Source organism: Lethenteron reissneri, unplaced genomic scaffold (genome assembly GCF_015708825.2).
Source record: "Lethenteron reissneri isolate LAM-NWPU_2019-01 unplaced genomic scaffold, ASM1570882v1 scaffold_130, whole genome shotgun sequence".
In the NCBI taxonomy this organism is placed as follows: Eukaryota; Metazoa; Chordata; class Hyperoartia; order Petromyzontiformes; family Petromyzontidae; genus Lethenteron; species Lethenteron reissneri.
This window is the reverse complement of record NW_026891003.1, coordinates 102,027-121,205: the sequence shown is the minus strand read 5'-3', so window position 1 is coordinate 121,205 and position 19,179 is coordinate 102,027. Positions and strand designations below refer to the sequence as shown.

The 19,179-nt window shown below is 48.3% G+C and overlaps 1 protein-coding gene across 1 annotated transcript; it reads right to left on the bottom strand.

The window, feature by feature from the left end:
• Positions 1-390: 390 nt before the first annotated feature.
• On the bottom strand, positions 391-15,800 carry LOC133361937 (uncharacterized; the record flags this gene model as incomplete). Its single annotated transcript, XM_061580912.1, has 6 exons — positions 15,519-15,800; positions 9,346-10,575; positions 6,314-7,540; positions 3,303-3,447; positions 1,237-1,418; positions 391-541 (listed from the first exon to the last, which is right to left on the bottom strand). Coding segments are annotated over exons 1-6 (2,990 nt in total), but the record flags the coding sequence as incomplete, so codon positions are not given.
• Positions 15,801-19,179: the final 3,379 nt, after the last annotated feature.

Sequence of the window (19,179 nt, the reverse complement as noted above, 5' to 3'; positions counted from 1 at the left end):
TTAGACCCTGCCCCCGATGGTTCGTGACGCCTGGTTGGCTTAGGGGCTGGGGCGGCGAAACCCCACATACGCTCGCATTACACACGTATAGAAGGGCAGAGTCGTGTATAGTGTAGTGTATAGCAATGCCGTGTATAGTATAGTATATAGTACACACACACACAGGTACACACATGTACACACACACGTACTGTTGCATATGGTCGCGTGTAGTGTATAGTGCAGCGTAGTCGTGTACGGTGTGTAGCGCGTGCCGAACTTCTAACCGCACCCTACGTGTACCGTTCACCAAAGCAAAGAAGCCGTGGCCGCTGGAACGTGGAGCGCAAACAACGGAGCCCGGAATGGCTTGCGGAGCCCCCCCCCGCCCCTCCCCAATCGAGAGCTCACTTGAACTGCTGGAACCTCAGCTTGACCTCGTATCTGGGATCCACCTGGACGGTCCACCGGCACAGGGCGCTCCTCTCGCCGGCCGCGGAGAAGTTAGAGGACGACAGCGATCCCTGGCCTCCGACGAGCGTCTCCCTGCACGGTGACCCCACTGGTGGTGGTGGTGGAGGGTTAGATCGCTTGAATATGTAGATGCTGTATTCTTTGGGTCTCACGGTAAAGTCACATAGATATGTTCAAAGAAAATAACCAAAAAATTACAAAAAAACTACGATGTTTTGAACGCAACGCAAGCGTTCGTCATCAGGAAGAGGGGGTTAGCTTGTAAAGGTAAACTGTTTATAAAGGTTTGAAATGGGCGTTGCCCAAATGTCAGCAGCCAATGTCAATGTGAGTGGTGGGCAGCGCTCCCACGAGGTTTGCCCACCAATCAAAGGGCTGCCCAGTAAAAATCAGCATGTTAATGTAAGATCGTTGAGCGGCCTCCATGGCGGGCGCCCTGAGGTGGCCATGTTCCTGTGAGAGATCACCACGTTAATGGAGGATCACAAAGCAAAAAAAACCTGAAGCTCGGTGAGCTAGGTGTCTGTGTTAGGGTAAGAAATGTAACCTGTTAATGCAAAATCAGAGAGCCGAAAATTACAATTAACATCGGAAGGTGGACGAGCTCCCACCGGCGCAGCGACGCAAAAGGACAACGAACGTGGCGGTCGGCGGGAGCCTCGGCCGGAGTCTCGCCACCGCGTGGGAGCGCTCAACGCGCCAAGCGAGGGGCTCACCGCCTTATCGCAGCAAGACAAACAAACAAACAGCCAAACAAACCGGCATACAAAAAAAAAAACTCACCCCTGTAAAACGCGCTGAAGTTGCCGACGATTCCCCTCCTGTCGTACGTGGCCCTTATGGACAAGGTGTTGGAGGACGAGATGATGGGAGCCGGGACGCCATCGTGGCCGTACATCCCCAGGAGCAGCGAGTCCATGGACGGCCCGTCGTAGACGTAGACGACCTCGGCGCCCGTCTGCAGACTTCACAGACACGGACAGCGGAGAGCTGCTGCTGTGATACGCCCGGACGGTGGCATTGTCCCGGCGCTGGTCGCCTTTTGGCGTTGTCCTCTGGTCTTACGCCGTTTGAGACTAGGCTCTAAAGAAAGCTGTTTCTGGTGTTATGGACCAATCAGTTTCAAAGACAATGCATCACCATCCTATACTACCAGAGCATGTTTTTAGTTTGCATGTTCACCACAAAGTATGTGATTAATGCAGTGACATGATTCCTTGCAAAAGGTTTTTGTTTGGTGTTTAAACATCTTAACGCAATTGTTTTATTGCCAGAAAGGGTAAAACCTATTCTTACGTTGAGCAGAGCTCTCGTTATGGCCGCAAACGCTTCAAAACCACAAAACGTTAGTTACACTACAAATAAAAGATGGCCTCTGGAATAAAAGATGTCCGCCGAAATCAAAGATATCCGCCACCAAAAAACGTTGTGGCCATATATACTTGTATTCTTAGGTTTTATTTTCGGTAAAGTCATGTAGGAATTTTTTAAAAATAAAATTAATAAAAGTAAAACAAAAATCACGACGTTTCGGAGGCAACACAAGTCTCCGTCATCAGGTGGGACCATCACAGCTAGATTTGCTGTATCAAGTGAGGCCTCACTTGATACAGCAAATCTAGCTGAAATCAAAGATGTCCGCTACCAAAAAAAGTGGTGGCCATATATATTTGTATTTTTACTCTCTATACTTGTATTTTTATTCTCGGTATGTATGTTGTACGTGACAGTTTGTCCTATGACAATGCGGCAGTTGCATTTGTTGAAGAACACCGCATTGTAATGAATAATATAGGGTAAAGCACAGCCCACGACAACGTGTGAGTTGCATATGAAGGCCGAACAGAGATTGAGGTGCTTGTGTAGCATCGACAAGCATCCAGCAGCATCCAAGTGGAGTGTGTGATGATGCTACACCAAGGCAGCCTAACGACCGCTTGTCCCCACCTCGCTCGACGTAGTTCCGTCAGCTCGATCGCGTTCATATTTCCAATTCGCATCCGCGTTATAAAAAACTTGTTCCGTAATCCATTCATGTCCGATTCCCGTCATGAAAACTGCGCGTTATAGGGGAACAGGCTACATGTGTGGATTTACAATGCACTTTACTCTCCAACAAACCGGTGGGCTGAAGTAGTAACTAGCTGGAGCGTTGTTTACGTGACAAACCTTGCTGTGTTGGGTGGTGGAGGTTATGATGTATTTATACTTCCATAATACAGGTTTTTTGGGGTCAGATCGCGTAAATATATAAAAGTGTCATTAAACCCGCCACCACCGGACGAAGCCAATGAGTAAGGTTTGTCATGTAAGCACAACATGCCAACCGGTGTGTTGGAGAGCCATGCCACAACATTCACAATCTGAGTATGACGTTTAGCCAGTAATTAGAACTAGCTTCATCAGGCGACAGCCAGATTTGTAAATCTACGCTATAAACTAAACACTACACAACACACTACACTATACACTGCACTATACACTACACTACACACTCGTGCTGTACTAGTAACGAATTAGCCACGTTCTGTTTACGTGACACGAAACCTTACTAATTGGTTGTGTCGGGTGGTGGCGATATAACCCCAAAAAAACCTCCGTCATGGATGATATTGGTGGCGAAAGCCTACTAGGTGTGAAACCGACGTTTGTACTTACGCGCTCTAACCCCAAAAACAACCTCTAGCATGAGCACACGCCTACGTTGAACCTCCACCGCCATCGTACGAAGGCCATCCGTGCTCATCGGCGGAGCGGACTCTAATAGCCCGAAGCGGGTCGTGACGTGGGGGTAAACCTGGAGACCAGAGTGAGTGCACCTATCCCCCCCCCCCCCCGCCCCCTCGTACCTGAACGTCTGAAAGCGAAGGATAATGGCCGCCCCCACGGCGCCAGTGATGGTCCAGAGGCAGTCGCCGACGTTGGGTCTCGCGAGTAAATCGGTGAACTGGATGGTGCCGCTCGCGGCGGCGAGGTTCACGCGACAGACGGCGCCTAGAGCATCGCGGGATACTCTTTAGTTACGGAGTTTTACTAAACGTATCGTAAAATGGCAGAGGACATCGGAGTCGCCAAGAGATTTATTGAATCCGGCATCAGAGACACCAAGAGATTTGTTGAAGCTGGCATCAGTCACCAAGAGATTTACATCTTGGGACCTCCTTTGCCTGTACCAAAATATGAAAATAAGTTTTCCCCTAAAGGCCTTTTGGCGTCCTCTGGTCTAACACCTTTTGAGACTAGGCTCCAAAGAAAGCTGTCTCAAAGACAATGCATATATTATCAGAGTATGTTTTTTGTTTGCATTCTGACCACAGGTATTTTGGTTAATGCAGACACGATTCCTTGTCAAAGGTTTCAGTTTGGTGTTTTAACATCTTAATGCATTTGTTTAATTTGCCAGAAAAAAGGTGAAAACCTATTCTCACACCAAGAGATTTGTGGAAGCCAATGGGAAAAAATGTAAAAATTAGCCAGGAAACGTGGGGAGATGCATGAAGATGTTCCAAAGGCGCAATTAGACGCGGCGAGCGTGAGGGCTGAGAGCAAGGACGAGGGCTGGATGGCTGAAATGGCGAGAGATGACGGCTGTGATGTGCGATGAGAGGGTCCCAGTTTGGTTGAAGGGAAAAGTGTGCAGTGCTTAATGTAGTCTAAAGTAGCGTAGTGTATGGTAGTGTTGCGTATAGTAGTTTATAGCAGTGAATAGTGTAATGTATAGTGGTGTAGTATTTCGTGGTGTAGTGTATAGTAGTGTAGTGTATAGTGGTGTAGTGTATAGTGGTGTAGTGTATAGTGGTATAGTGTATAGTAGTGTAGTGTATAGTAGTGTAGTGTATAATGTAGTGTAGTGGTGTAATGTATAACAGTGTAGTGTATAGTAGTGTAGTGTATAGTGTAGTGTATAATGTAGTGTATAGCAGTGTAGTGTATAGTGTAATGTATAGTGGTGAAGTGTTTCGTGGTGTATTGTATAGTGTATTATGCAGTGTATAGTGTAGTGCATAGTGTAGTGTATAGTATAGTAGTGTGTAGTGTATAGTAGGGTAGTGTATTGTAGTGTAATGTATATGTAGAGGTGATACGCGCTGGGATTAGAGATCGTATGCCAGCGCGTAATGATTGGCTGTGTAGGTGGTGACGCGCGCTGACGGTGGAGGATCAGGGGTCAGCGCGGGGTCGTGGGTTACGGGGTACTGATTGGCTGTGGGCCGGTGACGTGCTAAAAGGGAGTGATCGGGTGGCAGCGCGGTGTGATTGGTGGAGGAGTGTTAACACGCGCTGGGGAAAACGGATCGTAGAGAGAGTGCATCGTGATTGGTTCTTTAAGGAGCGATGCTCACGTTGACGTACGCATCAGCTCCGTCTCTCGTGAGCAGGGGCTATAAAAGGGGATGCACACAGGCGTGAGGGCAGTGTGTAACCAGCGAAGAATGAAGACGGGGATGAAGACCTAGGGCCCTGCGGTACCTAGTCCCGCTGTCCTAACGGGACCGGGACTCTGTGTAACCCAGAGGCGAGTGTAGTGTGTGTAGCCATAGGCATAAGGTCTACACGAGCCGAATGCAGTGTGTGTAGCCAGGGACATAGGGTCTACACGAGTCGAGTGTATTGTGTAGCCAGAGGCATAGGGTCTACACGAGTGAAGGGTATCGTGTGTAGCCAGAGGCCTAGAGTTTACACGAGAGTAGTGGAGTGTGAAGTCGGAAGAAAGGAGACTACACGTTGTATTTTGACACGTAAAGATTTAATAAAAAGTGTGTTCCCGTCAAGAAGTTCCTGCCGTCAATTCCCATACTTCATATAGTACAAGATGGTGGTGAGGCCGAGCCATGTCGGTCGCTGAGATGAGGATGCTGCGGTGGATGTTGGTGCGTGACAAAGCAAAGGTCAAGGCGGGTGGGAAATGAAGAAGCAAGAGGAAGACTCGAGGCGGTGGATCTCACAGAGGAGACGACAGAGATGAGAGAAGGGGGACGGGCTCTGGGTGTGGTTCGGTCGTGTTTGAGAGGCGACAGAAACATCGCTTGGGTCAAAGGGTGGCGAGCGATGCAAGTTGATGGAAAGGGGATCGAGAGGAAGAAAGGCAGAAAAAGAGGTGGCGTTGGTGGGGGGGGGGGGGGGGGGGGGGGTGTGCGATGTGGTGGTGCGATGTGGTGGTGCGATGGGATCGTGGTGACCCAAGGAGCGGAAAGAGAGATGGCGCAGGAACAGGGCGGCGTGGAAAAGGTTGGCAACGAGAGCGGAGGAACGCCCCCACGTGGCGTGGGAGTCTGCGGGTCTCTGTGGGAGCCAGTGGGTATCTGTACGAGTCTGTGGGTATCTGTGGGAGTCATTGGGTATATGTACGAGTCTGTGGATCTCTGTAGAAGTCCATGGGTATTTGTATATCTCAGGGTTTCTTTGTAGGTCCATGGGTCTGTGGGAGTCTGTGGATATCTGTAGGAGTATGTGGGTCTCTGTAGAAGACCATGGGTATCTGTGCATCTCTGGGTCTCCGTGCGAGGATAACACGTGAGAAGCCGCTTGTCAATTAAATATTCAAGCCAAGTGGACGAGTCACAGCGGGAGTCGCCTCGGCCCAACCCACAACTTCAATTGTGCACAGTCTCAGCCCATCCACCAGGGGGGGAGGGGCTGTAATGTGACAGGCGTTGTGACGTCATTGCACCGCGGTTACCAGGACGCCAATCAAATGTGGGCGAGGTCACAAATTGGGAGGGGCGTGGTGAGAATGGTGGTGGGGGTTGTAACGGCGTCGTGTATATTAGTGGAATAATAACAGTAGTAGTAGCAGAAGTTAGATTTGCGATGCTCCAAGTCTGGCTGATCTTGTTACAAATGCTCAGCGTTTAGTTACCTCTTAGGTTGCCGTAGCCGAGGACGTAGCCAAATGAATCAGAGTCTGCCACCCCGTAGAGGTAGAGCCCGAACGGCTGAGTCGCGTGTTCCACACGGAACTGCTGATTTCCACCACCCAGGTTCAGCTCCCCGGCCACAAACTGGAGGTCGTTTGTCCGGACCCACTGGATCTCATTGCACAGTGTCCCGTTGTTTATGACGATCCCACATTTGTCTACATCCTTGGCGATCACGATTAAAATGTTCATAAAATCTGGTTGAGTCGCAAACAGGTACATGTTAGAGAACTTGCTGGTCGGTATGATGTTCATCTGGAACGGGTCCATGGAATACCATAGAGTTGTAGACCCACCCTGGCATATGTACATGACCCCTACGTTTACAGATGAGTTAATAGACAAAGTCTGGTTTGCATATACAGGTACGCTGATGAGACCGTAATTAGTCAACGTGTAGGTTGTTAAATTCCCAGCGACACTGACATTGACACTGACGCTCGCGCTTGTAGGCGAGGTGATTATGACGCTGTCGTTTGTTGACTTGATGGACACAGGGAAGACCAGGTAAGAGGAGCCCCACTGTGATACTGGCAAGAGCTGCTCTGTCACAAAATTGCAAGCTGTATAAACAGCGATGCACCGATCTCCACTGAACACGGCCACAGGTTGACTTGAAAGTACCCTGGTCCCAGTCAGAGAGGATCCTTGGAACTGCACGACCTGGTTCTCTTGTAGAGTGATGTTCAGTTCGTTGGAGTACCTTACACCGTTGAAAATAACATTGCTGCTCAAAATCATTTGCACCGTCACGTTGTTGTAGGGACTGACTATCGCGAATTCGTTCGTTGACGAACCAGACACAGGAGCGACTACGTAATATTCTGTTCCCAACTCCTGCTCAGGGATCATCATGAATCCATCGGTAGTTGCATATCGTCTGGACATGCCCCACACTGAGATGTCACTGTCAGAACGAACGGACACGACCTTGTTGGTGACGATGCCGTTCTCTGCGATCTCTGCCGTTACCGGGATCGATACATTGCCGACGGAGAAGGGAGGCAGGAGGATGGCCTGCGAGAAGTTAACCGCAGGGACCGAGACATTGACCTGAGCGCTGCTGTCGAAGCTGACGAAGTCCACCACCAGCGCGTCGACTACCTGCACGTAGTTTTGCATAAATGCGCCGAAGAACTGACGTCCCACACTGCTCCCGGCTCCGTTCCCTGCAAGCAGTGACGACAACATCAGGGCAAGCGAGAGAGGTCAACTTTTGAGAACAAGGCCACAAGATCGACAGTAAAGAAATCACCCTTCATGATGCTTGTTAAGCAGGAGGGAAAAAATAAACTCTTGAAGCGACAAACTTAAAGCATCATTTGCTTTTAGCGGGGTTTTATTTTCTCGATGTAGGCGTTGTTAACGCTTGACGCATAAAGCGAACACATCGCCACGGTGGCCATTTTGCTGAGCCGCTATCATTTGCGATTGAAAATGAGGCCACGAGGGCGACCTATAAAAACAAAAAACAATCCCCTGATTAGCGCGGCAATTAGTGGGGATTTTTAAAAAAACGCTTAAAGCAAAAAAACACTTTGAGCGCAAATGAGCGCTTAAAGTGTGCGTGGTTAATGGAGACTTCACGCCTTGCAAAATGTATAATCTATTTGGCGTTTGAAATTCTTAACACACCTCGTATTTTGCTATTGGCAGAAAAAATTATGAAAACCCAAACTTATTTTTCTGTAGCTTTGATACGAGCACGAACGAAAAGGTCCCATAAGTAGAGGATTTCGTGTTACATGAACGCCCTATCCACGGGTAAGCCTGCACCGGCTAAAACAGCATAATCAGCAAGGCAGAGCCACCCCGTGCCAGTTTTCCAGCGACCAAATTGCGTCCGACACGGAAAGAGCGCAAGCGGCGGCGGAATTCCACGGGCGCCACGCGGTAAGCGTGGCGTTGCGATGCGGCTCCTTGCGTCAAATCGCGTGAGTTCACGCAAGGGGGCTGGCTCGCATACGCGACTCCTCTCCACCCACCCCCCCCCCTCCCCGGGGGCGCGCAAAATGTGAGACCCGTCAAAGGTTCGAGCGTGCGGGGAATGAGGTTTAATTTCATATGATAGAACGTACGAATTCGTTACTAATACAGCACTAGTGTATAGTGTAGTGTATAGTGCAGTGTATAGTGCAGCATATAGTGTCGTGTATAGTGTAGCGTATAGTGCAGTGTATAGTGTAGTGTATAGAGCAATGTATAGTATAGTGTAGTGTATAGTGTAGCGTATAGTGCAGTGTATAGTGTAGTGTATCATGTAGTATATTAGTACACCACTAACCGCTATGTCGAAGAGCAAATCCACAACGTTTACAATCGGAGTTCGATGTTTCGCCAGTAATTACAACCAGCCTCATCAGTCTGGGTATCTGTACATCTCTGGGTCTCCGTGCGAGGTCAAAATGTGAGACGCTGCCGGCAACACATTCCAGTTTCTCAATTAAATACTCAAGCCAAGTGGACGAGTCACAGCAGACGCAGCCTCGGCCCAACCCACAACTTCAGTTGCTTTAAGACGGGGGCTTTCGCGACGAATATCATCCACAATCGAGTTTTTTTGGGTTAGATCGCGTATTGTAAATGTTGTGGCTTGGCTCTCCAACACACCGGTTTGCTGTACTAGTTACGAATTGGTATGTTCTGTTTCCGTGACAACCCTTACTAGTTGGCTGTGTCGGGTAGTGGTGGGTTTCAGCCAAAATAACTTCTATTAGGGAGAACTTCAGTTGTGCAAAGACTCAGCCCATCCACCAGGAGGAGAGGGGCTGTAATGTCAAAGGCGTTGTGACGTCATTGCACCGTGGTAACAGGAAGCCAATCAGATGTGGGCGAGGTCACAATTGGGAGGGGCCTGGTGAGGGTGGTGGTGGGGGTTGTAATGGCGTCGTGTATGTTAGTGAATAATAATAATCGTAGTAGTAGAAGTTAGATTTGCGATGCTACAAGTCTGGCTGATCATGTTACAAGTTACCTCTTAGGTTACTGTAGCTGAGGACGTAGCCAAATGAATCATCGGATGCCACCCCGTAGAGGTAGAGCCCGAATGGCTGAGTCGCGTGTTCCACCCGGAACTGCTGATTCCCAAGTCCCAGGTTCAGCTCCCCGGCCACGAACTGGAGGTCGTTTGTCCGGACCCACTGGATCTTATCACACAGTGTCTTGTTGTTGATGACGATCCCACATTTGTCTACATCCTTGGCGATGACGATCAACATGTTTGTAAAATCTGGTTGAGTCGCAAACAGGTACATGTTAGCGAACTTGCTGGTCGGTATGATGCTCATCTGGAATGGGTCCATGATATACCCTAGATTTGTAGACCCACCCTGGCATATGTACATGACCCCTACATTTACAGATGAGTTTATAGACAAAGTCTGGTTTGCATATACAGGTACGCTGATGCGACCGTAATTGGTCAACGTGTGGGTTGTTAAACTCCCAGCGACACTGACATTGACACTGATGCTCGCGCTTATAGGCGAGGTGATTATGACGCTGTCGTTTGTTGACTTGATGGACACGGGGAAGACCAGGTAAGAGGAGCCCCACTGTGATACTGGCAAAAGCTGCTCTGTCACAAAATTGCAAGCTGTATAAACAGTGATGCACCGATCTCCAATGAACACGGCCACAGGTTGACTTGAAAGTACCCTGGTCCCAGTCAGAGAGGATCCTTGGAACTGCACGACCTGGTTCTCTTGTAGAGTGATGTTCAGTTCGTTGGAGTACCTTACACCGTTGAAAATAACATTGCTGCTCAAAATCATTTGCACCGTCACGTTGTTGTAGGGACTGACTATCGCGAATTCGTTCAAGGTTAAACGACCAGACACAGGAGCGACTACGTAGTATTCTGTTCCCAGCTCCTGCCCAGGGATCATCATGAATCCATCGGTTTTTTGAAGTCGTTTGGACATGCCCCACACTGAGATGTCACTGTCAGAACGAACGGACACGACCTTGTTGGTGACGATGCCGTTTTCTGCGATCTCTGCCGTTACCGGGATGGATACATTGCCGACGGAGAAGGGAGGCAGGAGGACGGATTGCGAGAAGTTCACCGCGGGGACCGAGACGGTGACCTGAGCGCTGCTGTTGTAGCTGACGAAGTCCACCACAAGCGCGTCGACCATCCGCCTGTAGTTCGGCATAAATGCGCCGAAGAGCTGACGTCCCACACTGCTCCCGGCTCCGTTCCCTGCAAGCAGTGACGACAACATCAGGGCAAGCGAGAGAGGTCAACTTTTGAGAATAAGGCCACGCGATCGACAGTAAAAATTCACCCTTCATGGTGGTCGATAAGAAACAAACTCTTGAAGCGACAAATAAAAAGCGTCGTTCGCTTTTAGAGGGGTTTTATTTTCTCGATGTAGGCGTTGTTAATTATTGACGCATAAGGTGAACACCTCACCACAGTGGCCGCTTTGCTGAGCCGCTATCGTTTGTGATTGGGAATGAGGCCATGAGGGCGACCGATAAAAATTTAAAACAATATTCCTCGCTTTACACGGCAATTACAAAAACAAAACAAAAAACGATTAAAGCGAAAAAACACTTTGAGCACAAATGAGCACTTAAAGTGTGCGTGGTTAATGCAGACTTCACTCCTTGCAAAAGGTATCACACCTATTGGGCATTTGAACATCTTAACACATCTCTTGTTTTGCTATTGCCAGAGAAATGTATAAAAAGCCAATCTTATTTTTTCGCAGCTTTGATATTGGATGAAGGAAAACTTCCCATAGGTAGACGACTTCGTGCTACAGGCACGCCCCGTCCACATGGAAGCCTGCACCAGCTACAGCAGCTTAGCCAGAGCCACCCGTTCCAGTCTCAACTCGGAGAGGCCTCATCACAGCGAGAGAGAGAAAGACAGACGCAGACGCCAAATATACAGTGGCAGTCATCGTCAGGGTCGGGATCGGACCCCTGAAACCTCCTGTATACCAGGTGAGGTAGTAAACATCTCACCGCGCGGACAGAGAGAGACACGCAAACTCCAAATATACATAGCGGCAGGCATCGTCAGGGTCAAGATCGAACGCACGACCTCCTGTACACCTGGTGAGGTACTTAAAATCTCATAGCCACCGTGATGATGATGAGTGAGATAGATACGCAGACTCCAAATATACAGCAGCGGCAGGTATCGTCATGGTCGGGATCGAACCCACAACCTACTGTAGACCAGGCGAGTTAGTTAACATCTCCTAGCCACCATGATGATGATAATCAGAGAGAGAGAGACGCAGACTCTCCATCTCTTCTCTTGCCCGTGCCACTCACTCATTCAACAACAACCGCCATTCGCCACTTAGTGGCGGTGATGTCACCACGACGCTTGTGCCAGGCTATGTGCACTTTGAGGCCACGTTAAGTGTCGAATGCCAGCTGGCAGGAGGTGACAGGGCAGACCCAGATGCCAAAGATCGACTGACTGAGACGACTACTACTGTGCCAACTTGCTGTGCTTTAGCTACCCGGCGCTATGCTCGTTGTTGTGAGCGTCGTTCCTCCCCAATTCGTTGTTGTTGGAGGGCGACTGCCTCCAATTGCCCACTGGCATCCTTCACGAGCCTCCTCCACAGAGGCCGATCCTGACATCGCTGGTACCAGTCATCGGCAAGTCCACTCAGCTCCACATCCTCCTGTACCACATCACTCCATCTCTTCTCTAGCCCGTGCCGCGCCCGTTTAGCTCCCTTTATCTGGCCGAACAAAAGCTGTTTAGGCATGGGGTGGGTCGGTATGCGGGCTACATGACCCAGCCAACTCGCCAAACTACGTCTATTGTTATCAGATGAAGCCCCACTGATTTGCTGTGAGCTCTTTGTTCAGTAAGTGTGACCTGGACATCAACAAATGACAGCCAAAGAGACCCGTAGACCCACAGAGATCCATACTCATAGAGACACATACTCATAAAGACCCATGCAGACCCACAGAGACCCATACTCATAGAGACCCATGCAGACCCACAGAGACCCATACTCATAAAGACCATACAGACCCACAGAAACCCATATTCATAGAGACCCATGCAGACCCACAGAGACCCACACTAAAACTAGACTGTGTGTGTGTAGCTGTGTGTAGCCGTGTGTGTAGCTGTGTGTGTATTGCTGTGTGTGGAGCTGTGTGTGTAGCTGTGTGTGTGTAGCTGTGTGTGTGTGTAGCTGTGTATGTAGCTGTGTGTGTGTGTAGCTCTATGTGTAGCTGTGTGTGTATCTGTGTGTGTGTACCTCTGTGTGTGTACCTGTCTGTGTGTGTACCTCTGTGTTTGTCGCTGTCTGTGTGTGCACATGTGTGTGTGTGTGACTGTCTGTGTGTGCACATGTGTGTGTATACCTGTGTGTGTACCTCTGTGTTTGTACCTATCTGTGTACCTGTGTGTGTACCTGTGTGTGTACCTGTGTGTGTGCACCTATTTTCCACGTTATGTATGCCGACGACCTGGTAATTGCAGCTCACTCAGAGGAGGAGTTGGAGGCTCTGCTGCTGAAACTGGAGTGTGCTGCTAAGAGGTGGGGCCTTACCATCAGCCCCACCAAAACGAAGCACCTGCCTGTGTATTTTGTACCATCGGGCAACCTACCCCCACAACTCCCAATCGGTGATGGGGCAGTTGTGGAGAGAGTGGAGAGTTTCCCATACCTGGGCAATGTGCTCATGACCGGCTCGCGTTTAACAGCAGAGGTCTCACTCCAAATCAGTCGAGCGGCAATATATTTTCATCGGTTGCGTGATGCTGTGTGAAAGCTACCTGGTCTGTCGCTCCGCATGAAGCTTCGGGTCTTCTCGGCCACAGTCATTCCCTCCCTTATCTACGCTTGCGAAACGTGGATCCCCCTAATGGAACAGCTTCGCCAGTTAGAAACATTTAGGCTGGCCTGCCTACCATCCATCCTTCGATAGATCTGGACAAAGTCCCATCGGTGAGCACCTCCGGCAGGCAAGGCTGCGTTGGCTGGGTCTTTGATGGACAGGTTGAAAATACGGGCTATAAGTTTGTATATTAGGTGACCAACAGTTAGCAGAGCAAAGACGGGAATAGTATCCTCTCCGGTAGAGGAGGACCCTTTGAGGTAGCACAGTTGTTTCAGAATATAACTTTCGTGCATAGGCTGGAAACTAAATTCATGTAATGTATGGACAGGGGTGTAGGAAATTGCATGAGCAGGGGTGACTCCCAATACATTATAAAAAAAGGTCACCAGCTTCAGAAAAATTAAGGTTAAAATTGTCGACTATTTTTTGGGTCTCTGAAAAATAGTCCCCATTTCGGTTAAGCTCAATGGGCAGATTATCCGTGTTCGATGCCTTTTCGATACATTTGATTGTTTTCCAGAAGATCCTGGCATTGCCATGTGATTCCAGGAGAGTGGAGGTAAAGTAAGCATTTCTTGCATGCCGTATTTTTTTTGCCACAATTATTCCTTAAAGTCCTGTATTTTAGCCAGTCTTTGATCAATTACTTTTCTGAGCACATGCCCAAGCCTTGTTCCTAGTTTTCATGAGTTTAGTAATCAAAGGATCAAACCATGGTGGGCGGTTGCCTTTAATTTTAAATATAACCAATGGAGCATGTTAATCAATAATTTTGAAAAACGTGTGTACCTGAAGGTCTCCCAAGACGTAGTCAGGTTGGGAATATCGCAGAACTTGTCAATATCAGAGTGAAGCACATCATTAGTAAATGCCTGTATGCTGAAGCGTCTCATGGAGTGCTTATCAACCAATTTAGGGGAGGGGGGCTTTGGGTCTGGCTGACGATCTCACCCCAAATATGAAAGAGTGATCACGAAGGATAAGCGGGAAATTGTGAGGGGCATTAGTCAACAGGACGTCAAGCAGAGATGACTGTCCTGGATTTGTTTAGGTTGGGTCTTGTGGGGACATTTATTAATTGAAATAGGTTAAATTCATTTGCGAAATTCGTGGCCATGGCTGGTGGGCTTAGCCAATTCCAATTCAGATCACCCAATCAAATTATTTCACCTTTAGGGAGGCCCCCAAGAAGCTCCCTCAGTGCAGTCCCAGCTTCAACATCCTTACAACTAGGTGGTCTATAGTAGCACACTACCAATATGTGTTGATTATTAGGGAAAGTGATTCTGAGAGCCAGATCTTCAAGCAACATTTTTTCAACAAGGAGTGAGCTGATGAAAATGTAATATTACTACGAACATAGATGGCAATTCCACCTCCTTTAGACCCTCGGTCAAGCTGAAAAAGGTAATAGTTGTGAATCGTAATCTGCAAGTCATTGACGGCAGGAGTGAAACATGTTTTTGTAAGGCAAAAAATGTCTGGGTCCAGATTTGCCACTTCTAGTGTTAGTTGACTTATAAATAAACGCGATCTAAACCCAAAAATCGTTGATTATGAATAACATTGGTCGCGAAAGCCTACGTGTTAAACTGACTTAAGTTAATTACAAGCCCTCTGATGGCGACGTGTAGGACACCAAAACTTTTTCTGCCAGAAAAACCTACATAATTACATGAGTTCTTTACATTTGGGCCAGGGTGAAGCTCTAAACCTCCCAGAAATAAGAAAAAGTATAATTAATAGTTGGCACAGGTATTTTCTGTGAAAGGATGAAAAGCGGCAAACCTTGAAAGAAAAGCAGCAGCTCGCAGATGCGACATTTTAAAGAGCAGAATGAAGTTTTGAAGGAGTGCTGGTGAAGTAATGGGACAGAGATAGGATTTAAAGGGATACAATGACGGAGTGTAGAAATGGTTATAAGTTGTTTACTAGCACGTGTAGTGGCAAATGGAGCATCAAGCACAGAGACCCACATAGACCCACACAGACCCAAAAAGACCCACAGAGAATAATTGAACCACAGAAACCCATAGAACCACAGAGACTCACAGAGACCCACAGAGAATAATTGAACCACAGAGACCCATAGTGACTCATATAACCACAGAGACCCACAGAGACCCATACAGACTCATAGACCCACAGAGACCCACAGATACCCACGGAGACACACAGAAACCCACATAGACCTGCATAAACCCACAGAGACCCAGAGAAACCCACAATGGCCCACAGAGACCCACAGAGACCCACAGAGACCCACATAGAGACTCATCCGATCGTTCCAAGAAACCGGCCCCTCAAACTCACCGATTTGCAGCGCCAACACCGCCACCACCGCTACCACCACCGCCGACAGAGGCATTGTTCCTTTCGTTCTAAATTCGAATTGTCATCGATCTTCTTCTGAAACAAAACTAATTATTGCATGTATAAATGTGTGTGTGTTGTATTATCTAATTGTTTTTTGTGTGTGTGTAGTTTAAAGCTCCTGTGTTGTGTTTTTTTCCCTTCCTCCTTCCTCCTTGCTGCTTGCTTCGAGAGCAGTGGCGCAAGAATTTCCCTCTACAAGACCTCCGTCAGCCGCACGAGCTGCCGGTGGGGGTGTTCGTGCGAGGGATCCTGACGTGTGTGCATTTATATACTGACACACACAGACAATGGCAAAGATCCCCCGTGTAGCCTGTAACAGAATGTTGGGGCAAGTGCTGTTAGCGAGCAGCACGCGAGGGGGTGGGTGGCCAACACCACGCCTTTGTCTCCCCAGTGCTAGCGATGTTTACTGCACATCGCTGCACCAGCTACTCATTTGAGGCTGAGTCAACCTAGGGGAGGCCCGGGACCGGTTCAGATAATCATCACCGGTGTTGACCAGGTTCGTAGCGCAGCACAGCGATAACCACTACACTACCGCTCCCCACATATACAAAACACAGACACACACACAGACACACACACACAGACACACACAGACACTCTGTGGGTCTCTATGGCATATGTGAGTCTCTATGGGTTTCTAAGTATGAGTCTCTGTGGATCTATGTAGGTCTCTGAGTATGGGTCTCTATGAGTTTGTGTCTCTATGAGTATGGGTCTCAGTGGGTCTATGGGTCTCTGTGTTGATGTTCAGGTCACGCTTACTGAGCAAAGAGCAACACAGCAAATCAGTGGGGCTTCATCTGGTAACAATAAACATCGTTTGGAAAGTTGGCTAGGTCACGTAGCCCGCATGCCGACCCACCCCATTCCTAAAAAGCTTTTGTCCGGTCGGATAGTGGGGAGCTAAACGGGCGCGGCATAGGCGAGAGAGGAGATGGAGCTGATAGGTGAGTGGGTGAGTGAGTGGGCGAGTGGGTGAGTAAGTGGCACGGACTAGAGAGGAGATGGAGTGATGGGTGAGTGTGTGGGTGAGTGGGTGAGTGTGTTGGTGAGTGGGTGAGTGTGTGAGTGAGTGGGTAAGTGTGTGGGTGAGTGGGTGAGTGTGTTGGTGAGTGGGTGAGTGTGTGGGTGAGTAGGTGAGTGTGTTGGTGAGTGAGTGAGTGAGTGTGTTCGTGAGTGGGTGTGGTTGTGGGTGAGTGGATGAGTGTGTTGGTGAGTGAGTGTGTCGGTGAGTCGGTGAGGGTGTGGGTGAGTGGGTGAGTGTGTTCGTGAGTGGGGGAGTGTGTGGGTGAGTAGGTGAGTGTGTTGGTGAGTGAGTGAGTGTGTTCGTGAGTGGGTGAGGTTGTGGGTGAGTGGGTGAGTGTGTTGGTGAGTGAGTGTGTGGGTGAGTGGGTAAGGGTGTGGGTGAGTGGGTGAGTGTGTTGGTGAGTGGGTGAGTGGGTGAATGGGTGAGTGGGTGATTGAGTTGGTGGCATGGGATAGAGAAGAGATGGAGCTGATGGGTGAGTGGGTGAATGAGTGGGTGAGTGAGTGGCACGGACTAGAGAAGAGATGGAGTGATGGGTGAGTCGGTGAGTGTGGAGGTGAGTGGGTGAGTGAGTGGGTGAGTGTGTTTTTGAGTGGATGAGTGTGTGGGTGAGTGGGTGAGTGAGAGAGTGAGTGAGTGAGTTGCACGGACTAGAGAGGAGATGGAGTGATGTGGTACAGGAGGATGTGGAGCTGAGTGGACTTGCCGATGAGTGGTACCAGCGGTGTCAAGATCGGCCTCTGTGGAGGAGGAGGCTCGTGAAGGACGCTACTGGGCTAGTGCCAGGCTAGGTGCACCCTGAAGCTACCGGGCAGTTGGAGGCAGTCGCCCTCCAACAACAACAGCGGAGGGCAGAGGAGCGACGCTCACAACAACGAGGTAGACAAAGGCGGCCATCGTTGTCAACGCACGCAGGAATCTTCTCCAGGTGGTCTCCAGAGCCCCCAGACGTGGCACATTTCTTGTGCTATTGTTGCAAATTCTCAGAAGTGTTAAAAACATTTTTTTTAAGCACTCTGTATTTGGCGCTTGCCTCTCTCTCCCCGTGGTGGTCGCGTGGATTTATTTTATCTCCGTGTCCCCCCTGAGGTTTTTCCCTCCACATTTTAGAAACATGCCTCTTTAGAGTAATTTGGCTACGGCTATAAATTTAAATTTTGAAATTAAACGTTTGTTACTCCAGGAATTCATCTTCTTGGTTCTTTCGGTAAAGCCACGTCGATGGAAAATAAAAATAATAAAATTAAATTAAAATAATACCTAACTTTTAAATAACAAAAGCAAAAGAACTCAAATAAAATAGCAAAATAAAAATAAAATTAAAATTAAAATAAATTAAAAATAATTAAAGCAAAACAAAAGCTCACAACGTTTCGATCGCAACACAAGCGTTCTTCATCAGGCTATGAATTTCCCAAAAGAGTGCTACACAGCATAGCTCAGTGGGGCCTTACCACCTGGTCAAATGACGAAAACAAATTGTCTATCTTCTTGGTTCTTTCGGTAAAGTCACGTAGAAGGGAAATAATAAAATAATAAAAATTAAACATAATAAAATAATAAAATAATATAATAGCTATTTATTTTATTTTATTATTTCCCTTCTACGTGACTTTACCGAAAGAACCAAGAAGATGAATCCCTGCAGTCACGAAAGCTTTAAATCGAAACAAATTGTCTAGTTCTTAGTTTAGTCCGTGAGACATCACGACTCCCCAAAGTGTGACTCCATTTCTTGGGGAGGGGGAGGAGCTAGGAGGGGAGTGGGGCGGGGCAGACCCTCCGTGGAGAGGGGGGCGGGGCGTACGTTACGTCATCGCGACAAGAGCCAATGGGGCGTGACCGGAAGTTGTCACGTGACGCGGCTCGTTTGACACAAGGGCGTGACGGGCCGACTTGGGGGAGCCGGGGGGAGGGGGAGGCGAAGCCGCTCACGGTGAAGATGTCAACAGCGGCTACCTTAAGGGTGCCTAATTAACGTGCGTGCTAGATTTGAAGCTTCTGGTGACTGCAAGGATTCATACTCTTAGTTTTTTCGGTAAAGTCACGTAGGTAAAAAAATAAATTAAAATTAATAAAAGTAATAATAAAAATAAAATAAAATAAACATTTCTATTAAAATCATATTTCTATTAAAAATTTAATTAAAATAATAAATTAAAATAATATTTCTATCAAAATAAAAATTTATTATTAATATTTTATTTCTATTATTACTTTTATTAATTTTAATTTCATTATTTACTACCTACGTGACTTTACCGAAAAAACTAAGAGCTTAATTAACGTGCAGTGTAGTACTGTGTGTGTGCGTCTGTCTGTGCGTGTGTGTTAGTGTTGAGTGGTGGTGTAGCGGTTAGCACGCTGTGCTACGAACCCGGCGACACGGGTTCGATTCCCGCTCACGGCCAACACCAGTGACGATTATCTGAACCGGTCCCGGGCCTCCCCTAGGTCGACTCAGCATCAAATGAGTACCTGGTGCGGTGTGTAAACATCGCCACTGGGGAGACAAAGGCGGCCGGGCGTGGTGCTGGCCACCCACCCCCTCGTGTGTAGCCACAG